Below are 21,109 nucleotides of genomic sequence, written 5' to 3' on the forward strand. Positions count from 1 at the left end.
TTAACATATATAAAAGATGCAACGAAACTTGGAACGAGAAAGCCGTGAAATGGTACTCCCAATACCCCAAACCATCAAAATATGACAAAGAAAATTATAAAAAGGTATTATTGATGAGTTAGCTAAAAAGAATATGCTCACAAGTCTATAACACGTATAGAAAGTAAGAAATTTCATCAACTAGTAAAAGCAACACGCCTTCTTGAGTGTGTGGTCGATCTCATTTTCGATGGCCGTCGACATCTGTCATCAGCTTAGGCAACTTGTTCCTCTTCTTCTGCTGATACTTTGCGAGTGAATACCACACCCCACCGGCAGTGTTGATTACCAGCCCGGTGACGTTCAGAGCATGTACTTGCACTCCCCCCAGTAACACAAAGCCGAGGGTCTGACCAGAAAAGCAAAGAGTTGGCAGCTCAGTTACATTAACGAATCAAATGAGTTACTCATACAAAGATGAAAGCAAAAGGGAAGAGAAGGAATCAAGTCTGGGTCGTGTACCGTGGAGCCAACTCCCTTGAGGACGCCGACTATGGTAGTAGTTAAAGCGGAGTTGACAATGGTGCACAAGAACATGGTGTAGTTCAGAACTATGCTCATCACCAGGGAAAGAAGAAGAATAACCAAGAATGATAATGAAGCACTCTGTCCATTAAACAATTTATGCATGTTATAACAGAGAATGTATTATAGATGTAAGAAAAAGTAAACAATAGCTCTCGATGAATATGCCAATAGAAAACTGCAGCAGGAGGAGAGGAAACTGCCGTGCAAACAATGAAAATGAACTCAAGAAGGTAAAGAAGTACAATATGAAGTATTAACTATCAGATCACCCAAAAGAAAATTCTTCAGTATTAGCCATTAATAAATGAATTATAATATGTGTAAGCTGTGCGTCGATAAGCTAAGAGTCTCAATCAGGGCGCGTATAAAGGAAATTTTCTGCTCCCCCGCTGCTTCATAGATACAGGATACTGTCCTTTCCAGTTTGTTGAGACACTGTAGTAAGAACGAAGCTATTGCACTCTGAGAAGTATATGAATTTCATCTCTGACATGATTTGACCTTCTTATAAAAAGAATTGCATACAATTTTCACCTTACTACAATGCCTTTAAGCATTAGTGCTCTAGACTTCTAGCTCAAGCCTTAAATATTAAATGTCTATTGAAATAAATAACTGATCCAGATGCCAACAGAGAGAAGTTCAAATGTATCAGCATGGTTTAAGGTCCAAACCTTTGTAAATAGTACTGACAAAGAATTTGGAAATTCTCCAGTAGCTATGATGAGGAATAGAAGAAATGGCAACGACAAAACACTGTTGTAAAACATGATTTCAATCGAGGAAAGCCCATCTTCTGCCCCTGATTTCTCCACTAATACAAGATACATGGTCTGCAAATGGAAACTGGTGTTATGCAGATAAATTTCCACAGAAAAAGTATATTTTTTGCAATCTTGAACAGTAACGCTGCTAAATCTGCTGCTTATCATAAAGAGATAAAAGAGCAAAAACGGACCTGGAAAAAAACAGAAGTGAAGGCCATGGTATACCCAAAAAGATCAAAGGAAAAATCTCCAAGTGCTGCTATAAGAACTCCAGCAGCAGTGAGAAGTACAGACATAGTGACCTATTTAAAATATTTACTAACTGGGTCAATATCTTATTACTAAAACTCACCAAGAAAGCAAAGCAGCAGAAGTGTAAGGCAGGAAAACAGTGAAGCACATAGTCGAATATCAATAGATGGTATATACCTGAGTTGTAGGTCTCCCCTTTCCAGTAAAGAATCCAGCTACAAGTACGGCAAGCGGCGTGAGCCTTTTGATGGCAATGTACATTGGAATGTTTACTCCTTTCAGACTAGCTAATGCAAAGGCCACATTGGCATTGTAAAATAAGGAAACTAGAAGAAGCTTTTTGGCTGTCGCCATATTAAATCCTCTGGCTTTTGTGTATCCCATTACTCTGCCAAAGTGTATAAGCAAAGCAGTCACCAATTGCTGATGACGGCTCAAACATAGAGAGAAAACTCTTGTCAATGATACAAAAAGTTCGCACGGCTACAATGGAAAAGATGGAGATGACTGTCAGCAAACACATGCATGAGCGTACAATCTGCTGTACCTGAAGGGTAAGGAGAGTCATTGATTGTGCGTACTGCATGAGCACCGCCTTATTGATGAACACCATCGCCATTGAGGCAACTCCATACGATAAGGCCGCAAATAAACTACATTGATTAAAAAGAACCCCGTTTAAATTTAAATATCCGTGAATTCTTCTATGGCCCCAATTCTACACCAGAAACATGTTGAACTTCAAACACAGTATTCATTTCTGTACTCTCTTAACACTATTACAACGGTATTATTTCCATACATGGATGTATAGAAACACAGCACAGAAATAGTAAATGATTGTTCGGACTCAGGAACAACATTCGATACGTACGATGACAAGAAGTAAATGTTTTCTTTCAGACTGCACACAGGAAAACACAGACTAACAGAATATCTGACCAGAAAAGGAAAAATGAAATCAAGTCAATCTGTCAGAAACGTAACTGGTTCTTACTATAATTACTGTTGAGTAACTGTGAGCATTGAAACAAACAAAGAACAAGAAAGAGAAAAATAACCTCAAATATGGAATTGAATCCGACTGGTAATCCATCTACGGACTCCACAAAGGAAAAACTCAGCCTTTTCGATTACAGAACAGAAGTGGAGAATCTCCAACAGCGGATCGAGCTCAATTACTTCATTAGATCCAACTGCCAGGGACAGCAGAGTCGAGCTAAATTACGAAGAGGGCATCAAGAAAACCTCAAAAATTCACCTGAAAATGAATCAAATCATGACTTGACGGTAAAAATCTTGAAAGCAACGGAAAATATAAAATGGATTTTCCTTATTTTCTTGGATCGACAAAAGCCGAAAAGAAAAAGGGGTTTTGAGGGGTGAATTTGCGTAGAAGCGAACCGTTGAAGAGAGGGTAGGGTGTATAGCAGTAGAAGTGTGGTAACAGTGGGGAGGAAACCGCGACACATGTACAAATTAAAGTATATACAAAAGTAAAGAAATGTTCTTGCATGTGCGCAATAAATACGTAGGAAAAATGGAGAAAAGCCATCGCATTCAGAGGCGAGCTTGCAGGGGTTAGCCTGCGCCGCAGTTTAACTCGTACACAAATCTGAATTTGTCATAAAATTTTAATTCAAATCCGGTTTTGCAATATAATATATATGTGTTGTCTACAGTTAAAAAAAGAAAAAATACAATCAAATTCTTCATATATTATAAATCAATAAATTACTTTTTTATAAAAAAAAATAATAATTTATTTTTCTATATTTTTTAAATACAACAATTACCCTGATAAATTTGTTTTATATTAAAAAAACACATAAGGGAAAATTATTATTATTTGTATTATAAGGAATAATTTACTCATTTGCAATATCACATGAGGAAAAATTGCTTTAAGCCCATTAAAAGAAAGTGACTAAATTGCATGAAAAGTACATCAAATTTATTCCGTTATTGATATGTTGGACCAAACATGATTTAGAGAAAATAAATTTCAAAATTATCGCTTCTCTCCTCCTTTTTCTCTTTGTTTCATCTTTCTTTCTTTTAATTTATTTATTTTTCTTTTTCTTATTTGCGCTCTTCCTCTCATTTTTGTGGTCCTGACAATATTTTAGTGAATTGTTCTTATAGTAAAATAATGATAAAGCTCAAACATTAGCCCACTTTTTTTTACGTGGTAATAACTTTAAGCAGACAATGTGAATTAAACAATAGCACATGAAAGATGATTCGACAATATAGATGCAGATTTTACTAAGTTCACATAATGGATTCCCATTATTAGAATGCATCAACTTGAAGAACAAAATAATGGTGTCTTGATCCAATGTGTTAGAGAATGCAAAAGCGCTTCTGAATCGAAGGTTGTATCTTGCAATCATCCCACCTGTAGACACCCATGTCGGAGGAGCTGCAAATATGCAATTCCTGGGTAATCACAACTTGAAATGGAGAAGTAAGAATTGCTGCCAACAAATTTGGACCAGTTACCAAACACTGCACTTCCTCCCACTTCTCGGTGCAGGCATCCAACCGGTGAATCAGAAAACACCATGTCATCGGCAACAGGGTGTCAGCGCATAAAACTCTCAGTAGCACATGTATCTGCCCGCCTACTGAGTAGCACTCCTTTCCTTAAGCCCATTATGGGTTTTGACTAATTCTGGGCCACTACAAAAAGTTAGTATACTATTGGGCTTCGGAATATGTACTGTCATAAACAACAAGTTAGAATTTAAAATTAATTAATGAAATAAATAAATAGTAAATATTTCTTTCAGTAAATAGATTGCAATCATCAATATCAAATATTTATATTTAATAATTACCAACAACTATAACAACCATATATGTATTAATTAATCATCAATATAAGATAACTATATCTAATCAATAACCTATTATGAAGTAGAATAACATCCCACATGTTGGTAGAGATCGAACTCATGATTTTAGAGTCATAAACATCAGCAAATAAATAATAAGTACTTGATAATACTAATTCTAGATTCTTTTTTTTGTAATAATCGTTTGTTACATGATCACATCGATATATAAAAAGAATTAAGCATTACATTGGGTTGGTCAATATATCATTATTGCAAAAAATAATAAAATAAATTATAATTAATTTATAAAAAATGAGATAAACACCTGTACATTTAATAAAACTCAAACACTATGATGTTTTACAGAAAAGGGGGTAGCAATGAAACTAATCCCTCCGTAATTGAGGGTTCATTTCAATCATATGGAACGAAATTACCTATCTTTTCCGAAATTAAACATTCATAATCATCATGTCATTATTTACGGAAAGGTAATTATAAATTATGATTAACTGAATATAATCAGCATTTAATTAGTTTACTAGGCTTTATTTACACTCAAGTGAATATCTCTTGTAACATGATTTATCATTAATTGAGGCAAAATACAAGTTAATTACGAAAATTAGTGGGCAAATCTTCAAATTTGATCTCTCTTATTAAGGTCCCAAATTCTGAAAACCATCAAACAAGATCCTTTTAGTTTTCTTGCCACACCATACAACTAATAATAGACCTGAATTTCTTGCAATATCTCTATAATAATTTACTAAAATGAACCAATCAATGACTAATGATTAGTCGCATAATTGTTTCAAATTACCAAGAATTAGATTAAAACGATCGCTATCAACAATGCAAATTACAGTGTAGATACCATTTCAACTCAAAGTTGCAATAAAAAATAATCTCTTCTGGAGCAGATTAAACATCTCTCTCTCTCTTTCTCTATATATATATATATATGTAGCACCAATCAAGAACCACTCATCAATAATTCAAATTGACAATTGTAATAATTTCAGCTAATTAATCAGTTAATCTTCCAATGGCTTTTGTGATCAGTATTTTTGGGTGCGGTCTTGTTCTTGGTGCTCTATCAATATTGCAAGCAAAAGTAGCATATAGTAGTAGTTTTGACACATACTATTCTCCCCTTTGGGGACTTCCTCACCTTTCAGTTAATCCACAAGGAAGTGAAGCCCAGCTTCAAATGGATCAGTCCTCAGGTATATTAATTAATTCATTAATTGCATTGATTTATATATTTTTGTCTGCTAATATTTTCTCTAATTTTTGTGTGTGTGTGTGTGTGTAGGTGCTGGATTTAGGTCCAAGTTGGATTATGGATCCGGGTTGTTCCATATAAGGATGAAAATACCAAATAAGAGAACAGGAGGCATCCTTACATCCTTCTATGTAAGAACATTAGTTTCTTGTCAAGATCAATGATTTGGTTGTGAAGCCTGTTTTATGGTACTGATATGAAGACTATATATGTGTGTTTTGTAGTTAACTTCAGCCCCAGATAACCAGGAGCCTGGAAACCATTTTGAACTTGATTATGAGTTTCTGGGCACCAATGGAACTGTGCAAACCAATGTTTACAACAACGATGAAGGACACAGAGAGCAAAGTTTCAAACTTTGGTTTGATCCCTCGGCAGATTTTCACACTTACGAGATTCTATGGAACTCACACCAAATAGTGTACGTAAGGGTTTTCTCACAATGACGGTCTTCACTATTTGCAACTATGTGTACACTTTTCTAGCTATGTATGTGTTGCAGATTCTTGGTGGACAGAATTCCAATAAGAGTGTTCAAGAACAACAGTGCACATGGAATAACGTATCCGTCTAAGGCCATGCACATTGAAGCAAGTATATGGAATGCAAATTGGGCAGGAGTGGTGGACTGGAGCCAAGCTCCCTTCATTGCCTACTACCAAGATTTTGGTTTCCAGGCTTGCAGTGCTCAGGTCGGCGGTGATGTCTCAGGATGTGGTTCCGAGCAGTACTTGTGGAACAGGCAGGACTATTGGGAGCTGAAGCCTGGGCAGAAACTTGAAATGGAGAATTACAGAAGATTATATATGAGTTATGACTATTGTGCCTATGCATCTACTAGGAAACCAGAATGTTCATTCAACGTATGATTGCATCAAGCTAACTATTCATATGTTTAGTTAGTTTGTAAGATCGTAGAGAGGTATATGTTTGTGAGTGTTCTGAAAACATGTCCTTGGTATTTGGATCAGTAATTAAAAATTTCACTTATTTCATATTACACACAGTTAAATATTGATAATTATCCTCATTCTGTATTGTTTATGGAACCAACCTGTATGGTAGATATAATTAGAATTTTATCATCTATACTATTTAAATGAAAAAGAAAGACCCTCTTCGTTCATAAACTATTATTAGCGATACGGCCACACTAATTTTTAGATATAATAATCATATTTTTTAAATTCAATGCCAGTGTCCTGCAATTGTAAAAAGAAAAAAATTAAAATTTCCACGGTTTAATTATGACCCCTATATCTATGGTCTCTTTTTTGCCACTACCCTCTATATAAGAGGCAATAAATACAATTAAGCCTTCAGAGAAATTTATTTACAAAATTAATCCTATTTGAAAAGAGAATTTTTAAGTTAGTTTATTTTCTCCCTTCTCATCACTTTTCTCCTCCTTTTTTCCAAAGTTTATCTTTCTATTGGTTTAATCTTGTTTTAGTTTAGCCTATTCTTTTCATCATAAACCCAATGAATATATAATTAGATGGTTAGAAAAATTATTTTATTACACGCATTGATTATGCAGACACGCCAATGATCCATTTTCTTGTAGTGTTATATTAGTGGAGTTATAGCATTAAATCTCTTCGAATTTAACAAAATTAAGACAATAATACATATTAAAGATGATGAGGATTTAAGTTATTGTTCACTATAATCAATTTTTCAAGTTGTTTTGGAGGCCAGCATGAAAATATTAACGAAAAACTAAAGAGTGTTCATAATGGACAAGAATAATGAAATACAATCGACACTCCTAGATAACATGCATGCAAGAATAAGACATTGAACTTCCTCTCGATACCATACACCAAGGATACTAACTATCACCAACCTATCAAATTAATTTCAGAACGTGCAAATGCTGACGCACACTTCAAGTTCATGGGCTGGCGGCAGCCGGAGGTGGTGAAAGAAAAGGAATCGTTGGCACGGTGGTAGGAATGTTTGGCATGGCGGCAGGCAGTGGCGGGAGCGTCACTTTTGGAAGCGATGGAACAGTTGGCAAGGGCGGGATAGTGGCTGGCAATGTGGGCTTCGGCAAAGTCGGCTGCGTAGGCAAGGGAGTGGCAGGCAAAGGTGGCAACGAGGCGGAGGGAAGATTTGGAACAGCAGGCAGCGGAGGAAATGATGGTAGAGTAGGAGTAGTTTGTAATAGGGTGCGAGCAGCGTGGGTGGTGTGGAGGGTTGTCAATAGTGCCATTATGAGGAAATAAGAATTGAAGTTTGCCATTTTAAGACAACGAAAGAAGATAGCTGTTTGGCCTTTTGGTTTAGAGATGTGAATAAATTGTAACGTTTATCTATTTATAGGTTAAGTGAGGGATTGGTTGTTGGCCTAAAGTTGAGAAGGATCTGTACTCAGCAGTCATTGGTTTGTTTACCTTCCTTTATATCTTCAACAACTTTTCTTGACCATATGATTTAAATATAATTTCTTAATCGCAATTGAAAGATAAATGAGTCAATTTCTGTCCACGAAAACAGCATGACATATGTTGGAAACTGAGATAGCAAGTCAAATCTACTTCACTACAAATGTTGATAAATGTTACAAGAACAAGCACAAATCAGCATGGAAGGTAAACGAACCTGCTGGGATGTTATAATTCGCTTTTATCTCTGCCCAACCACATCTCATCAAACTTACTTTGGTCCATTATAATTCCTGGCCCTTTAGCTATAAATATACGTGAATCAAGGTTTCTCATAAACAACATAAGTTTTCACAAAAAGTTCAACTTAGACAAGAAAGATTGCATTTTTCCCGTGCTACCTGGAAATGGCAGCCCTCAGCTATTATTTCCTCGTTTCACTGATAGTGGCAGTATCCTTCACAAACCTCCACGCCGTTGAAGCAGCACGTAGCCTATTACAAACCATGCCTACTATGCCTAATCTCCCACCGCTGCCTAAGGCCACACTGCCGCCACTGCCCACCCTGCCAAACCTTCCCTCAGCCACATTACCGCCTTTGCCTGCCACTCCATTGCCTACACAGCCAACTGTTCCATCTCTGCCAAAGCCCACATTTCCACCAATGCCAACCACTATTCCATCATTGCCTATGGTGCCAAAGATGAGTCTCCCACCGCTGCCTGCCACCATGCCCAACATCCCCACCACCTTGCCTACAATTCCTTTCCTTTCACCACCTCCTGCCGCAAACAGTCCATGAACTGAAGTAATGAAGGCTATCCGGTATTTACTTGGGATGTTACTTGTGAGGAGTTTTTCGTTCTAATAGAGGCAGTTTATGATATTCTTACTTCATGTTTCTTGGGAGGGATTCTGTCACACGTATTGTATTTTTCATTTATTTATATGTTATCACATTCGTATTGTAATGTACTTAATTTATGGTGAATGCCTTTTCATTCGGCTGACCCTTACATGAACATGTTAAATTAAAGCAAACAGCAGTCTAAAAGTTCAACTAAAACCCTGCTCCAATAAGTAAAGGGTTTAGTTACATTTTAAGTCACGGTCATTTACCACTTTGGTCCTGTAACTTAATAGGGTTTAAAATAGTTCTTCACCTTTTTAAATTTTGTGATTTTAGGACAAAACTAGCCGGAATTTTCAAAATTAGCCGGAAAGTGACATCATAATTCCAGCCAACTTCGAGAATTCTGGCGAACTTTGTCCTAAAATCGCGAAATTAAAAAAGTTAAAGGACCATTTTACAACCCTAAAATATAGGAGACCGAAGTGTCAAATAATAATCACAACCGTAAAAATGCAATTAAGCCTAAGTAAGATGTGCTTGGCAAAAGGGCATTCCCATTTCAGTCGAGAAGTTGAATTATAGAGATACAAGAGAATCCAAGGCTTCTGTAAATAATGAAACCTTGGACAAATTTCCCAGCGCTCCAGTTGTGGGGATGGGACCATTGAATGCTATGAACAGAAGAAATTGCTCTTAAGAATTGATTATCAGCAGTCATTCAGTTATTTGTAAGACTTCCGGGGTTGAATCTCCATCCTGAAATATGACTGCTTCTCGGATTCTGCCCAACAATATAGAAGAATCCAATTCACTCTCTCATGATCCTGCCACTAATGATGAGTACTAATTCCCAACATTGCTAAGAACTACCCTAAAACATTTCCATTTGAAGATTCCAATCTTCTGCCCAAGTATCTAATTCAGCAAGTTAGAACTTCACATACAGGTGAAAGTTCGTTGACATCCATCAAGATAAATTTATCTTCTCAAGACATTTTAAGTTTCTACCTCCAGCTATCCATCAGACTCGTTATCAAGATAGGGTTTGCCCTTTTTTAACTGCAGCCTCTCATTACATTTTGATCACTTGTGAGTCTCCATTTTCAGGGCTCTTAGACACATAAGATAACATCGAAGCCTTTCCATTCTCATGCACGTTTTCAGGCTTTTCATCCAGGCCACCATTTTCGCACAATGAACGAGACTTTGCAACTCCATTTGTATGATTATTCAGGTGGCAATTAGATCTCTGGTCAATGACTTCTGCGGATACTTTTTCTTCCTTTCGTGGATGTTTGCCAAGGAAACCAGGAGCAAAAATTGGCTTAAACTTTGCTGCATTACTTTCCCCATCTGATTTCTTAGCAGCACCTTGAATGTTATCTGAGGCGAATCCATTTTTCCACCTGATGCCTTCAGGCATAGATGTAGAATTAGCAGAGTTAATTCCATCTCGGACCTTAGCAGTGGCAGCCATGGTAGAAAGATCGCGAGTGCAGTTTCCTTCCTCAGAGGTACAGTTTTCAGCGACAGTAGATTCTTCAGTCAGCTTTCTAGACGAAGCTACATTAACATTGATTTTGCTCGCACAACTTGCATTTTCAACATCAGAAATGGAAGATGGTCTGAAATTGTGGCCATCTAATTGAGGAGGCGTTCTATTAATCAAGGAAGTATCGGCAGGATTTGGCTCGTTAACATGTTTCACAAGCGAAACCGCTTCTTTTAATGAAATAGGCAATCCCTCACTGTTGTGAAGTTCAACATCCTCAACAATGGGCGAACTCATGTCAGAAGAATCCAGTTTTGTATCTTCACTTGCAACTTCTATATCTGTAGCGAATGATAACTCTTCCTCACGATTGACCTTAAATCCTGGACAATTAGCAGATACAGATTGCCCAGAATCAATAGGAACACCAATGCATACTCCATGAGACGAGCATTCAGCATGTCCTTTCAAGGACAGATCTTCATTTTTCCTCACGTTTTCACTTTCTTCTTTGCTTAACAACTCAGTAGGAAGTAAGCTCGACGGGCGAGCATGAATCCTGTCAAAACCAATTAACAGAAGAGATCCTTATCCACCCAATTACAAGAGCTACTTACTAAGATGTGATGCACAAATCACATAAGGAATTCAGTCATAGGATGGCCTTCAAGCAAAACTAAGCTATAAGCTTATAGAGCACATCTGACCAATATGTCAATTCACGCACTCTAGATCACATTAAATAATTAATGTTAAATGTCCAGCAAATAATTTACTTATTCCACAATATAAACTTCAATCAATCTAAACCAAACACCATAAAGCTTATCGAATCGAGAAATTTAAACTCCACATAAAATTGTTATCTTATGCCTACCATGGGTTTTGCTTATATGCCTAGATAAACCAAAGATATGAGTAGTAACTTGAGATAAGCAACAATTTCTATGGTTCATGCAAACTTAATTTACCACCACAATAAAGAGTTCATTCCATAATTTCGATTAAGCCTGTGAAATGATAGAAAGTACCTGCTATATAAAAGCATATAAGCTCCCTGCGAAAGCACCTCATCCAAATCAACGCTAGCAACCTAAGAAAGGAATGAAAGATTAAGAAACTAATCTAGTATCTAATGTAAGGCAGAGAAAAGAAATGGGTGCGCCTGATTTTTAGATATAGCATTTGCCCTGAATTATCATCTCTGTCCAAGTGGAAAACTAATAAAGTAGGTATGTGCGATAAAACTTCCTAACAGAAACTAGCTTTCAGCAGTAAAATGCTACTTTAACAGCTCAACCCAAAAATAGTAAAATCAGTTACGTACTATCCTTTCAAGAGAACTAGTCTCAGGTAGGATATCCTCGGCGTACAGGAATAATCTGCCATAATTGGTTGTTTAATGTTGCCGATGCTCATAAATCAGACGCATTACCAGTGTTCAAGGAAATGTATAAAACAGAGTTTCTATGGAACATTTGCAGAGACCAGTTTGCAGCTTGCAAATGTTTTGGTATGCTAAAATGTTGTATACAGTATATCAGAAAGATACACACATGTATGCATGCAGAAAAAGGCAGCAACTATTACCTTACAATCATCAATCCTATACCACTTTCCACGGAAGTCCTTAACATAGCAGATGTAGTGGCCAAAAAATGATGCATTCAGCATGTCAACATGGACGATAACAGCATATAGTTTGAAAACATTTCCATCTTCTACTTCACTCATGTATGGACCAAGATCCAATGTCTCCGGAAAAGTCACCCTCTTGTTAAGTTTCCCAAATCTTCCACTCTGCTCAAAAAAAGGGCACTCTTTAAATCATAAACTCAAGGAGGCAAGGGAAAGGGGGATGCAAAGATAGAGAAAACATGGAACAACAGTGATGGAAGTGAGCTTATTAGCATTTCTTGTAAAGACCATAAACAGAAAGAGACCCACCAAAACATATGAAAAATAACAGAACAAGAGTGGGAAACAAAAACAAAAACGAGTGCATGAGTTAGCCAGAATACATGCACCATTACTCACAATGAACCTTTTTCCAGAAGATTAAAACTTTGGAAAGATTAACAGGGCAGTGGACAAAATGTAACAGCATTTTGTTAATTTTAGCTCATTCACACAAAGAGTGACACTGCATATCAACTTTAGAATTTAAAAACAAATAATTTATCCACAGTAGATGAGCATCTAACAAGTTATAAAGGGGGCTTGGTCAAGTATGGACGGATAAGCATTATAAGCTTTGGATTTCACAAATCAAATGATTTACACAAATATATAATCAGCCTGATTGTTTGTCGGCAGTTTCCTGTCAGCTAATAGTGATTCGTAGGTTCATGCATATTGATCACTACATCTATTTCTACGCAGTACAGATATTGGAACATCAGATCAAAAGAGCAGACCTGAAATCTTTTCAAAGCAATTGTAAGAATGTTCGGCGCCCGCTGGACAGTAAGGCGCTTCCATGCCATGACATAAGCATTGCAACTGCAAAACAACTTATTCCAATTGGTTAAATAAGCATAATCAATTATGTAAAAGAAAAAAGGCATTTTCTATTTTAGAAGTAATTTGGCATGAGGTGCACTCATCTGAAAATAAGAATACCTAGTAGCAACAAATAATTGCAAGCCAAAGGAGTCAAAGCAACAACTAACTAATGCGCCATTTAGGATGTCCAGAAGTAGCAAACTTATAATTTCAAAAGCTAGATTCCAGCCTGAATATGGCCAAAATTCAAGTAGCCTGTAAAGTGTAAATAAATGAATACTGCAAATACAACACTTACCCATCACATTTATACATATTATCCCCATGAAGCCACTCTTTGGCAGTGAACTGATCCAAACACTCCTCCAAAGATCCAGCATCCCCATGAATTTCAACAGTTAAATCCATCATATTCTCAAATTGATTTGAGACATTATTGCATTCTGCACATATGACCTGGAAGGGAAAAGAGTAGCAAATAAGATAAAGGCAGAAGGGCACAGAGAGAGATAGGAAACTAAAGTTATACAAAAATAAAAAGATACATTGTGCTCAATCTTACTGACATTGATACAGAAAATGTGGTTTAAATAATAGAATGGAGTTTGAGCCAAAAAAAACTTTAGGTGACGAATCCATGTCACATGTTTGATCATCTACCAGGGATCTGGTGAATCACACATGTCATGACAGGATGTGAATCGTTTCAGTTCACATGACTCAAGCTGAAACTATCTTGGCTCTCGTCATATTTTTCTAAATACAGCACAAGCAAGTCGAATCAACAAATATGGACTTGGCTGAATCACTTCTATCCATGGAGCACATTTGAGAATTCACAACCAAAAATAAAGCTTCATTAATGCAGGCTACCTTAGATTGAAGACGGCCGCCAAATATATGTTGAATAAGGGTTGTCTCTTGATAGCTAGGATGAACAGCCCTTTCTCCACCAAATTCATCAAGGCACACAGACTGCATTGTGTCAATGGAAAACCTACAAATAATTGAATGTTACTTAACCAAATTAGTTATTATCCAGAAGTGAAGTTGTGCCTCAGAAAGCCAGCCCTGAAACCCTATAACGTAGAAAAAAATGTCAATTGAACCACATATGCAAAAAATAAATAAATAAGGACCTCATAAACTCGTGTGCGTCCTCCTGTTTCCCATACCCAAGATTACCGCCAATATTAGGCAATCTTGAAAGAATGTTGATGGGAGAAAATGGATGAATACTTCGGCTAGCCCTTTCCACATGCGTTTGAAATTCACACAGGAAGCACCAGTCATCCCTTTGACCTGGAAAATATACAGATGAAGTGGCAAAATAAAGATTCTCCGATGATAATATAAATGAAAAACTGATGAGTCAAACATATAATTTTAAACAAGTCTGTTACATTCTATCCGATGGCCTTTCTCCAATAAGTAGGCAACAAGAGGCCGAGTGTACGCAAGACATTGAAGAACCACATTAGCAAAGCAGCTGCAAAGAAGCAAGAGGAAAAAAATGGGTTGGTTGTTGAAATTAAAATGATAGGATAACGAGTTAAAGAATAAACACTTTGGTTACCTGTTTCCACAGTTTATAAGCCCACAAGGATGATAACCTGGCTTGTCCCAGTTGAAAAATTTTACAAATTCCTCATAGGGGAAAAGTATCTGAAAAGAACATTGCACCAAACTTCTGGTCAAAGCATGTCAATACTTGTGTAAGTTAAAAACAATATGAAAGGTAGGTAGCTAATACTTTGTTTGCTTGTTTGTGGATCTTTGAGCGTCCACCCACAGGAACTACAGAAGCTTTCCTTCCCCTCAAAGCGGATGCTGATTTTGTATGATTAGTTCTGTAAAATGATTGCAACTCGTTGCATTGTGTCTTATGCTCAGAATGCCAGTGAGATTTTTGACAAGCTTCAGAGCTAGAAGTTTCAATTCAAAGTAAATGTTAGACAAGTAGTAAGATCATACTGAAGAGTCTTCTTGCACAATCTGCTTGTTTATTATTCAAGCGGCGCAACAGCAGTTGACAACAATTACGATCCAAAGGATATTCCCTTATTACACTAATCTAACATACGTGACTATCTCATAAAAAAGAATATTAAAGTTATCCGGACGAATCTGTGCATGCACAGACGACTTAGGGAAAGTTCAGCCATGGGGTGAACCTAAACGGAAACGAGCACAACTCGAGCAGTTTCACAACCTATAGAAGCACAAACTAAAAAATAAAATAGTGTCCCGCCACTCTATTCACCACACTGTTCATAAACCGAAAAAACACAACCCAAATTTCCACCGCAGAAATAACATGCACAAAAACGCACTAACACTACTATACATGCGCTGAATAATGGAATAACGACCATAAGCATGCAAATCATCAAACTCGTACCAGTACTTAACCATCTTGCAACGGGCACACTGTTTCTTCGTGAGAAGGCCACAGACGGCGCAGGAATCAAACCCCTCGGCGGCGCCAACGCCGGCCTCCGCCATATTCTCTCTTTTCCTGCGATCCAAAGAAGAATAATCGGCGGCGGAGGAATCGAAACTGGAGTCGACGACAAAGTACCTAGACGCAGTGTTTCGGACCAAATAAAGCAGCCCAAAAGCCCCCGCGAAAGCGACCACTATGAATTGCAGGAACCAGTTAAGATCCGCCGCGACATGCATTTACAATCGGCAATTTCCTCCTAACAGCACAATCTTCAATTCAACAGTACTAACCATCAATGAAACGACTGGGGATTTAGGGTTTCTGTGAAATTGGAGGGATGTGAGAGATTCCTGAGAGGGGAAACGATTGAATTGGTTGAGGACAGATTCCTACAACGCCTTTCTTCTTATGTTGTGCTCTTTGTGGGAAAGTATACAGATTTGTATTAGTTGTTTATTTGCAGTACAGATTTTTGGTATTCGTCTTTGTAAGGTTTCTCGTGTCGAATGAGATTAAAGGAGCGTGTGGTCGGCGTGGGTGGGTAAAAATGACAATTCCCCCAATAAATATACAAAAATAACAAATAAACTAAACTCCAACTTAAATAATTAAATTTCACCTCATTGACACCGATTAAATAAATCGAGTAGGGATGCAAACGAGTCGAGCCGACTCATGAGCTTTGCTACAATTACACATAATTTTATTTAATATTTCTAACATTTATTTCTGTCTAATAAATTGATTAATTCACTAGTTAAAATATACCAAATTTATTAATAATAACAAAATATTAAATCAAAATTTATATTTATTCTCGATTAATTTCGAACGAATCTTTTTCAGACCAAAATATCTAAAAACAAACATATTCTCCATACATAAAAATCTGCAGTCATAAATAAATATGAACCATCTATTAAGCTTGACTAGAAATATATATATAGGGGCACCTTTTCCCTATATTAATTTAATTCCTTAACACTTGGATTAAAGGGCCTAACCCATATACTTGGCCCACTCCAAAATCCAAGCCCAAGTTAAATATTTCACTGGAAATGATGTCCCTGACAATACAATTTCTTGGGCCCATTATTTCAGCCCAATAATTGGACTTGTCATTAGATACCTATATTGATTTTCTTCTTACCCGTATAAAATAAAAAATCCATAATGAATTAGTTAATAATTGAGTTCAAATACTATGATTGTTAAAATTATTATCAAACCTAAATTGTGAGGAGGAAAAGCAAAAATTAATATTTAAATAAACCCTATCCTATTCGTTACATTTTATATTTCGTTTAATATATATAGCTCAAGTATATAAAATATTTTTTATATAAATATATATGATATAAACTTTACACACATAATCTATATATATTAAATAGAATAAAAAATGCAATATGGCCAATGAGGCCCAATTTAATTGGCGAAACTGAGGTCTCATGATCTTAGAAGTCATGCGTTCGAATCCTGCCTTACGCTTGGGATGTTGTGTCTACTGAATAATAAGTGTGGTGTTTCTACTATTTTGATATTATTGATTAGAATACGATTGTTGTCATAATTAGTATCCGATATGAATGATTGTAACTAATTTATTTCAATTAATCATAACTTATCGCTTTGACTTAAAACCAAAAAAACAAAATGCAACATGATTTGAAATAGAAAAATCGAAACAGTAAAATTGGAGAGGGGGGGAGGCTAGTCCCATATCCCTGGTTTTAGGCCATGTATCCCAAGTAGAATGTTGGGGTTATTGGGAGTGTACAGCCCAAAATCTAGCATCCAACCATATGTATTTTGGTCTTTTTCTAACCATTATTCAAATTAATGAATTATATGGGTAAGTGGGAATTACTGTTGTTAAAACAACTTTTTTCTTTAAAATTGTGCATTGGGAGAACCAAATTTACTGTAGTTGCATGGAAAAAAATGAGGTGAAAATTTGTCTCATTAGATTGCAAAATGCAAATTGATAAGCAACAGGTGGGGGACCTAACAACAAATTCCGGAGTGGTGTTGTCCATTATCATGTATTTTTTTTTTACCTTGTTTTGCTGTCAAATTAATAGAGTTTTGGCCCTTTTCTTTTTTATTACTTTAAATAATATTATATATACATGTTAGTGTCAGGGGTATAAAATATTTATTGAAAAGAAATGTCACATCCAAATATAATTCAGGTTCCGGGGTTTGGGGGTGTTGTGTTTTCATGTTTCGCTTATTTTGGAGTTGCAATTTGAGGGCCCAATACACCATAATTGGGATTTGTATCATATCATGACATGACTCTACTTAGGTATTGTACCATCAATTGTTGTTGCATGACTATTGGAATTAAAACGTTGTCGGGTTCAAATTCTGTTTTGATTTATGTGTTGATTTTTAATTTGTTATGATATAATATTTTACAACAGTAAAACAGTTATAGGGATCATCAACCGCACAAATGGTGCAGACATGATCATCTTTAATGAACTTATAAGGTGTCACTTTTCCATTTTGTAACATTCCCGTGCAAAAGAAAAAAAAAAGATTATTATATATGTATTAAATTATCCATACGAAATAAAAAAAATCAAACATTATAAATTAATGAATGATTTGCTCGACCAAGCAACATCAGTAAGATAAATGCTTGCATGATCTAAATATATTATAGGAAGAGCTACGGAACTCAATTTTAATCACTAAATTGAGACATTATTCAATAATTTATTCATTAATTTAACCGCATTTTGTAGTTGAATAAGTAATATTTATTGTATGGTTGACTATTAAGACACATTACACTCTCATCACCGTTAAAATATCTTATATGACTCAGAAGCCAGGAGTATATATATATATATATATATATATATAGTATTATATAATTATTACTTCATCATGGAATTTTCTTTGGGGGAAAAAAAGAAAAGGCATGTTGGGGTATTATATTATGTATAGCTGCTACCATTATTTATTTCTACATGTAATTCGGCAGATTAATTAAGTCAATTTTTAAATTCTTTTGTTGCGTCGATTATATTTTTATTTTATTTTTTTTGAAATGTGATTTGTTGATTTCGTGCCATAGGGATGTCGTGCCACAACGGCTTATACTAATACCAAAAAAGGGGTCATATATATTCACAAGTGACAGTTAATGAGACCACAACACCAATTTTCAGTATGACGATAATACCCCTAATTAGGCAATCTTAAGTTAATTTTCTTTTGTTTCCTTTTTTTTAAATATAATTTACTGATTTATATATTTTATTTTTATTTTTAATATACTTTCAAATGTAAAAAAATACTTATTATATATATATAGGAACGACTTGCTGTGACGGCTAATTTAAAAAAAAAAGCATTATGCTCCCCAGAAATGGGGAGATGATGAGGGTTGGTGCAATGGTGTCCATGAGTTTATGATTATGCAGTGATGGAGTGAATCATGGCTGGCTTACATGTTTGAGCACTTTAGAGATCAGCTGTTTTAATTTGAGTATGACCTCAAAAGTGATTAATCAGCTTAAATTAAGTTTCAGTTTGGGAAATTAATTAGTCAAAAAATTAATTGTTGAGCACTTTGGATGAGTGGATTAAGTTATAGTTGGCATCCATAATTAGAGAGGGTGAGCACTAATGTGTCCGCTCAACTTGACATGTGCCCCAACTTAATTTTACACAATTTGACTTTAAAATACTATCTAACCTTGACCCCATTATTTGAGCTGATGAGGATGCATAGTTTATGTGGTCCAAATATTAAAATTCTAAAATCATTAGATATTAAATTTTGATTCATTCTAATGTGTTTATATATATACGCACACTTTTATGGTATTTATTATAATTCAAGTAGTTTAAATAAAATACGTTCGACAAAACTACCTGATATAGTTGTCCCAAATGGGAAATCAAACACGACAATCAATCTTGAGAAGCATCCATAATGTTTGGTTTTGTTTTTGGGTATTTTGTGGAGATAGAGAGAGAAAAACAACGATAAATAAAAATAAGTTAGATATAGTGATATGTTTGGATTTATTTTTGGAGATAATATAAAATAAGTATGGTATATTTGATGTTGGGTAGTGATGAGACAAAAAGTATTGTTTATTGTCAAATCATGTCTCTTCTATATATATTTATATATATATATATAAATGTATATAATTTATTTATAAATGAAGAGAGAAAAATTTCAGTTTTGTCCCCCACTCACTATTACAAAATACCTAAAAATGAGCCAAAAATTGACAAAATATTAAATGCCAAACATTGCTTCGGTGAGATGGCCCAAAATCGAAACCAAACATAATGATCAATTTTTCAGAAAAACAAGACTTTGTGTAGATTATGGTATTTAGATCCTTAAATTACACCACAAGTTGAACCAGTCCCCCAGTCTTCTTGCAACAATTGGACAAACTTTTATAACATGTCATTTGACACTCTTTATAGAAAGAAGATTATATTCTCGACAGACTAATGATGTTGTTATATTTCTTACATTGATGACAAATGAAAATTTTAAATGACTTATAAACATTAATATTTATTCTTTTTTGCACGATGTATTTTCAGACAAAATTATAAGTCTCATATAATTTCGTGTAATCATCAATAATTCTATTTCAGACAAAGTCTTATGATCATTTGACACTTATTAAAGGAAAAAAAAAAAAAACTATTTAGGGAAAAGCAAAAAGAAATAAATGTGGTGAGGGTGTCAGGACTGTTGAGAAATCCACCAACTTGCATTTAATCAATGACACATCAAAATCAGAGCTTTCACCTATGAATTAAAATTGTGACCCAACAAAAATAACATGTCCAACATACCTTTCTGTTCTTTCTGTTATTTCCTCCTTTATTTATTTATTTTTTATAAATTAAGGAAATATAAAATCTATTTATTTTTTTATGCCAAGGAAGAATTATGGGAGCTGTGACATCTTGGAACTATAAAAGCTCAGACCCACTCATAATTCACATATTTTATAATTCGTTCTTAGTCAATGCATTCCCATATTAAAAATAGGGTATAATATAGTTTCTAATGAATTATTCGTAATATAAAATTTATTTTTTTAAATAATAAATGTAATATTTACTTTTTGATTGGATAAAAATATTCCTTATGTTTTGAATAATTATATTATTTTTAATATATTTTAGGGGATAATTATTACATGATGAATAGTTTAGGGGCAAAACGTATTTTACTCCTTAATAATATAAAAAATTAAATAATGTACATATACCGTTTCAACAAGGGATAATTACGCTGCTTTTTTTTTTCTTTTTAAATTTGATATAATTACATGTAAGTAGTTTGAAAAATTACATTTAGTATTTCTGACGTCTGTTTTCATCTAATAAATAGATTTATCCGTTTGACGTTATCGAATTTGCTAAACTGCAACAAATCAGTAAATTTTGACCAATAAAAAGATCTATTTGTTAAACGAAAATAAAAAATAAAAATATCAGATATAATTTTTTGAACTATGAAAAATTTTATATATAATTATACCAAATTAAAAAAAAAAAGTCGATGTAATCAACCTTTTCAATAAATACGATGATGTCTGGTGCAAAGTTTTCATATGAAATTAACTGAAGTACTCTGGTGTGTCATGTAATTAAAATTTTAAGTATATATATAAATTTGTGTGTTATTTTATTTTAGAGATGTC

At 34.9% G+C, this 21,109-nt stretch overlaps 4 protein-coding genes across 5 annotated transcripts; 2 read left to right on the forward strand and 2 right to left on the reverse strand.

Annotated features, from left to right (window-relative positions):
* Positions 1 to 82: 82 nt before the first annotated feature.
* Positions 83 to 3,150, reverse strand: UTR7 (UDP-N-acetylglucosamine (UAA) transporter family). 2 transcript variants are annotated; one of them, XM_011083734.3, is made up of 8 exons: positions 2,991 to 3,150; positions 2,648 to 2,847; positions 2,134 to 2,239; positions 1,764 to 2,009; positions 1,526 to 1,636; positions 1,242 to 1,400; positions 502 to 645; positions 83 to 388 (listed from the first exon to the last, which is right to left on the reverse strand). In XM_011083734.3, the coding sequence occupies exons 2-8, from the start codon at positions 2,680 to 2,682 to the stop codon at positions 221 to 223; spliced, it is 969 nt and encodes a 322-aa protein (XP_011082036.1). In that variant the 5' UTR covers positions 2,683 to 2,847; positions 2,991 to 3,150; the 3' UTR covers positions 83 to 220. The 2 variants fall into 2 exon arrangements, with proteins under 2 accessions (XP_011082036.1, XP_011082037.1); XM_011083735.3 differs by lacking the exon at positions 2,991 to 3,150 and having other exon boundaries at positions 1,764 to 1,974; positions 2,648 to 2,665.
* A 2,289-nt stretch (positions 3,151 to 5,439) lies between these two features.
* On the forward strand, positions 5,440 to 8,030 carry LOC105164909 (xyloglucan endotransglucosylase/hydrolase protein 3-like). Its single transcript, XM_011083732.3, has 4 exons — positions 5,440 to 5,658; positions 5,748 to 5,848; positions 5,942 to 6,138; positions 6,220 to 8,030. The coding sequence occupies exons 1-4, from the start codon at positions 5,478 to 5,480 to the stop codon at positions 6,584 to 6,586; spliced, it is 846 nt and encodes a 281-aa protein (XP_011082034.1). The 5' UTR covers positions 5,440 to 5,477; the 3' UTR covers positions 6,587 to 8,030.
* Positions 8,031 to 8,486: 456 nt separating this feature from the next.
* On the forward strand, positions 8,487 to 8,921 carry LOC110012148 (uncharacterized). The gene has a single exon (XM_020694746.2). The coding sequence runs from the start codon at positions 8,515 to 8,517 to the stop codon at positions 8,908 to 8,910; it is 396 nt and encodes a 131-aa protein (XP_020550405.1). The 5' UTR covers positions 8,487 to 8,514; the 3' UTR covers positions 8,911 to 8,921.
* A 577-nt stretch (positions 8,922 to 9,498) lies between these two features.
* LOC105164908 (ubiquitin carboxyl-terminal hydrolase 18) lies at positions 9,499 to 15,899 on the reverse strand. Its single transcript, XM_011083730.3, has 11 exons — positions 15,360 to 15,899; positions 14,712 to 14,883; positions 14,535 to 14,623; positions 14,362 to 14,447; positions 14,098 to 14,260; positions 13,832 to 13,955; positions 13,257 to 13,414; positions 12,871 to 12,955; positions 12,044 to 12,253; positions 11,485 to 11,546; positions 9,499 to 11,012 (listed from the first exon to the last, which is right to left on the reverse strand). Exons 1-11 carry the CDS (start codon positions 15,638 to 15,640, stop codon positions 10,034 to 10,036), a joined length of 2,409 nt encoding a protein of 802 aa, XP_011082032.1. The 5' UTR covers positions 15,641 to 15,899; the 3' UTR covers positions 9,499 to 10,033.
* Between the last annotated feature and the right edge of the window lie 5,210 nt (positions 15,900 to 21,109).

This window comes from Sesamum indicum, linkage group LG6, assembly GCF_026168435.1.
Source record: "Sesamum indicum cultivar Baizhima isolate 11 linkage group LG6, ASM2616843v1, whole genome shotgun sequence".
Lineage (NCBI taxonomy): Eukaryota > Viridiplantae > Streptophyta > Magnoliopsida > Lamiales > Pedaliaceae > Sesamum > Sesamum indicum.

Bases quoted from the DNA above. Each gene is read 5' to 3' on its own strand.
- UTR7 (XM_011083734.3), bottom strand. From the start codon at position 2,682: ATGGATTACCAGTCGGATTCAATTCCATATTTGAG. The intron at 2,240-2,647 runs GTTATTTTTCTC...TAATCAATGTAG, and splicing joins GATTCAATTCCATATTTGAG to TTTATTTGCGGCCTTATCGT. The intron at 1,401-1,525 runs GTCCGTTTTTGC...TTCCATTTGCAG, and splicing joins TCACTTCTGTTTTTTTCCAG to ACCATGTATCTTGTATTAGT.
- LOC110012148 (XM_020694746.2), top strand. From the start codon at position 8,515: ATGGCAGCCCTCAGCTATTATTTCCTCGTTTCACTGATAGTGGCAGTA.
- LOC105164909 (XM_011083732.3), top strand. From the start codon at position 5,478: ATGGCTTTTGTGATCAGTATTTTTGGGTGCGGTCTTGTTCTTGGTGCT. The intron at 5,849-5,941 runs GTAAGAACATTA...TGTGTTTTGTAG, and splicing joins GCATCCTTACATCCTTCTAT to TTAACTTCAGCCCCAGATAA. The intron at 6,139-6,219 runs GTACGTAAGGGT...TATGTGTTGCAG, and splicing joins TGGAACTCACACCAAATAGT to ATTCTTGGTGGACAGAATTC.
- LOC105164908 (XM_011083730.3), bottom strand. From the start codon at position 15,640: ATGCATGTCGCGGCGGATCTTAACTGGTTCCTGCAATTCATAGTGGTC. The intron at 13,415-13,831 runs GTAGCCTGCATT...TTTCCCTTCCAG, and splicing joins GCGGCCGTCTTCAATCTAAG to GTCATATGTGCAGAATGCAA. The intron at 12,254-12,870 runs GTCTGCTCTTTT...TTTTTTGAGCAG, and splicing joins TTGCTTTGAAAAGATTTCAG to AGTGGAAGATTTGGGAAACT.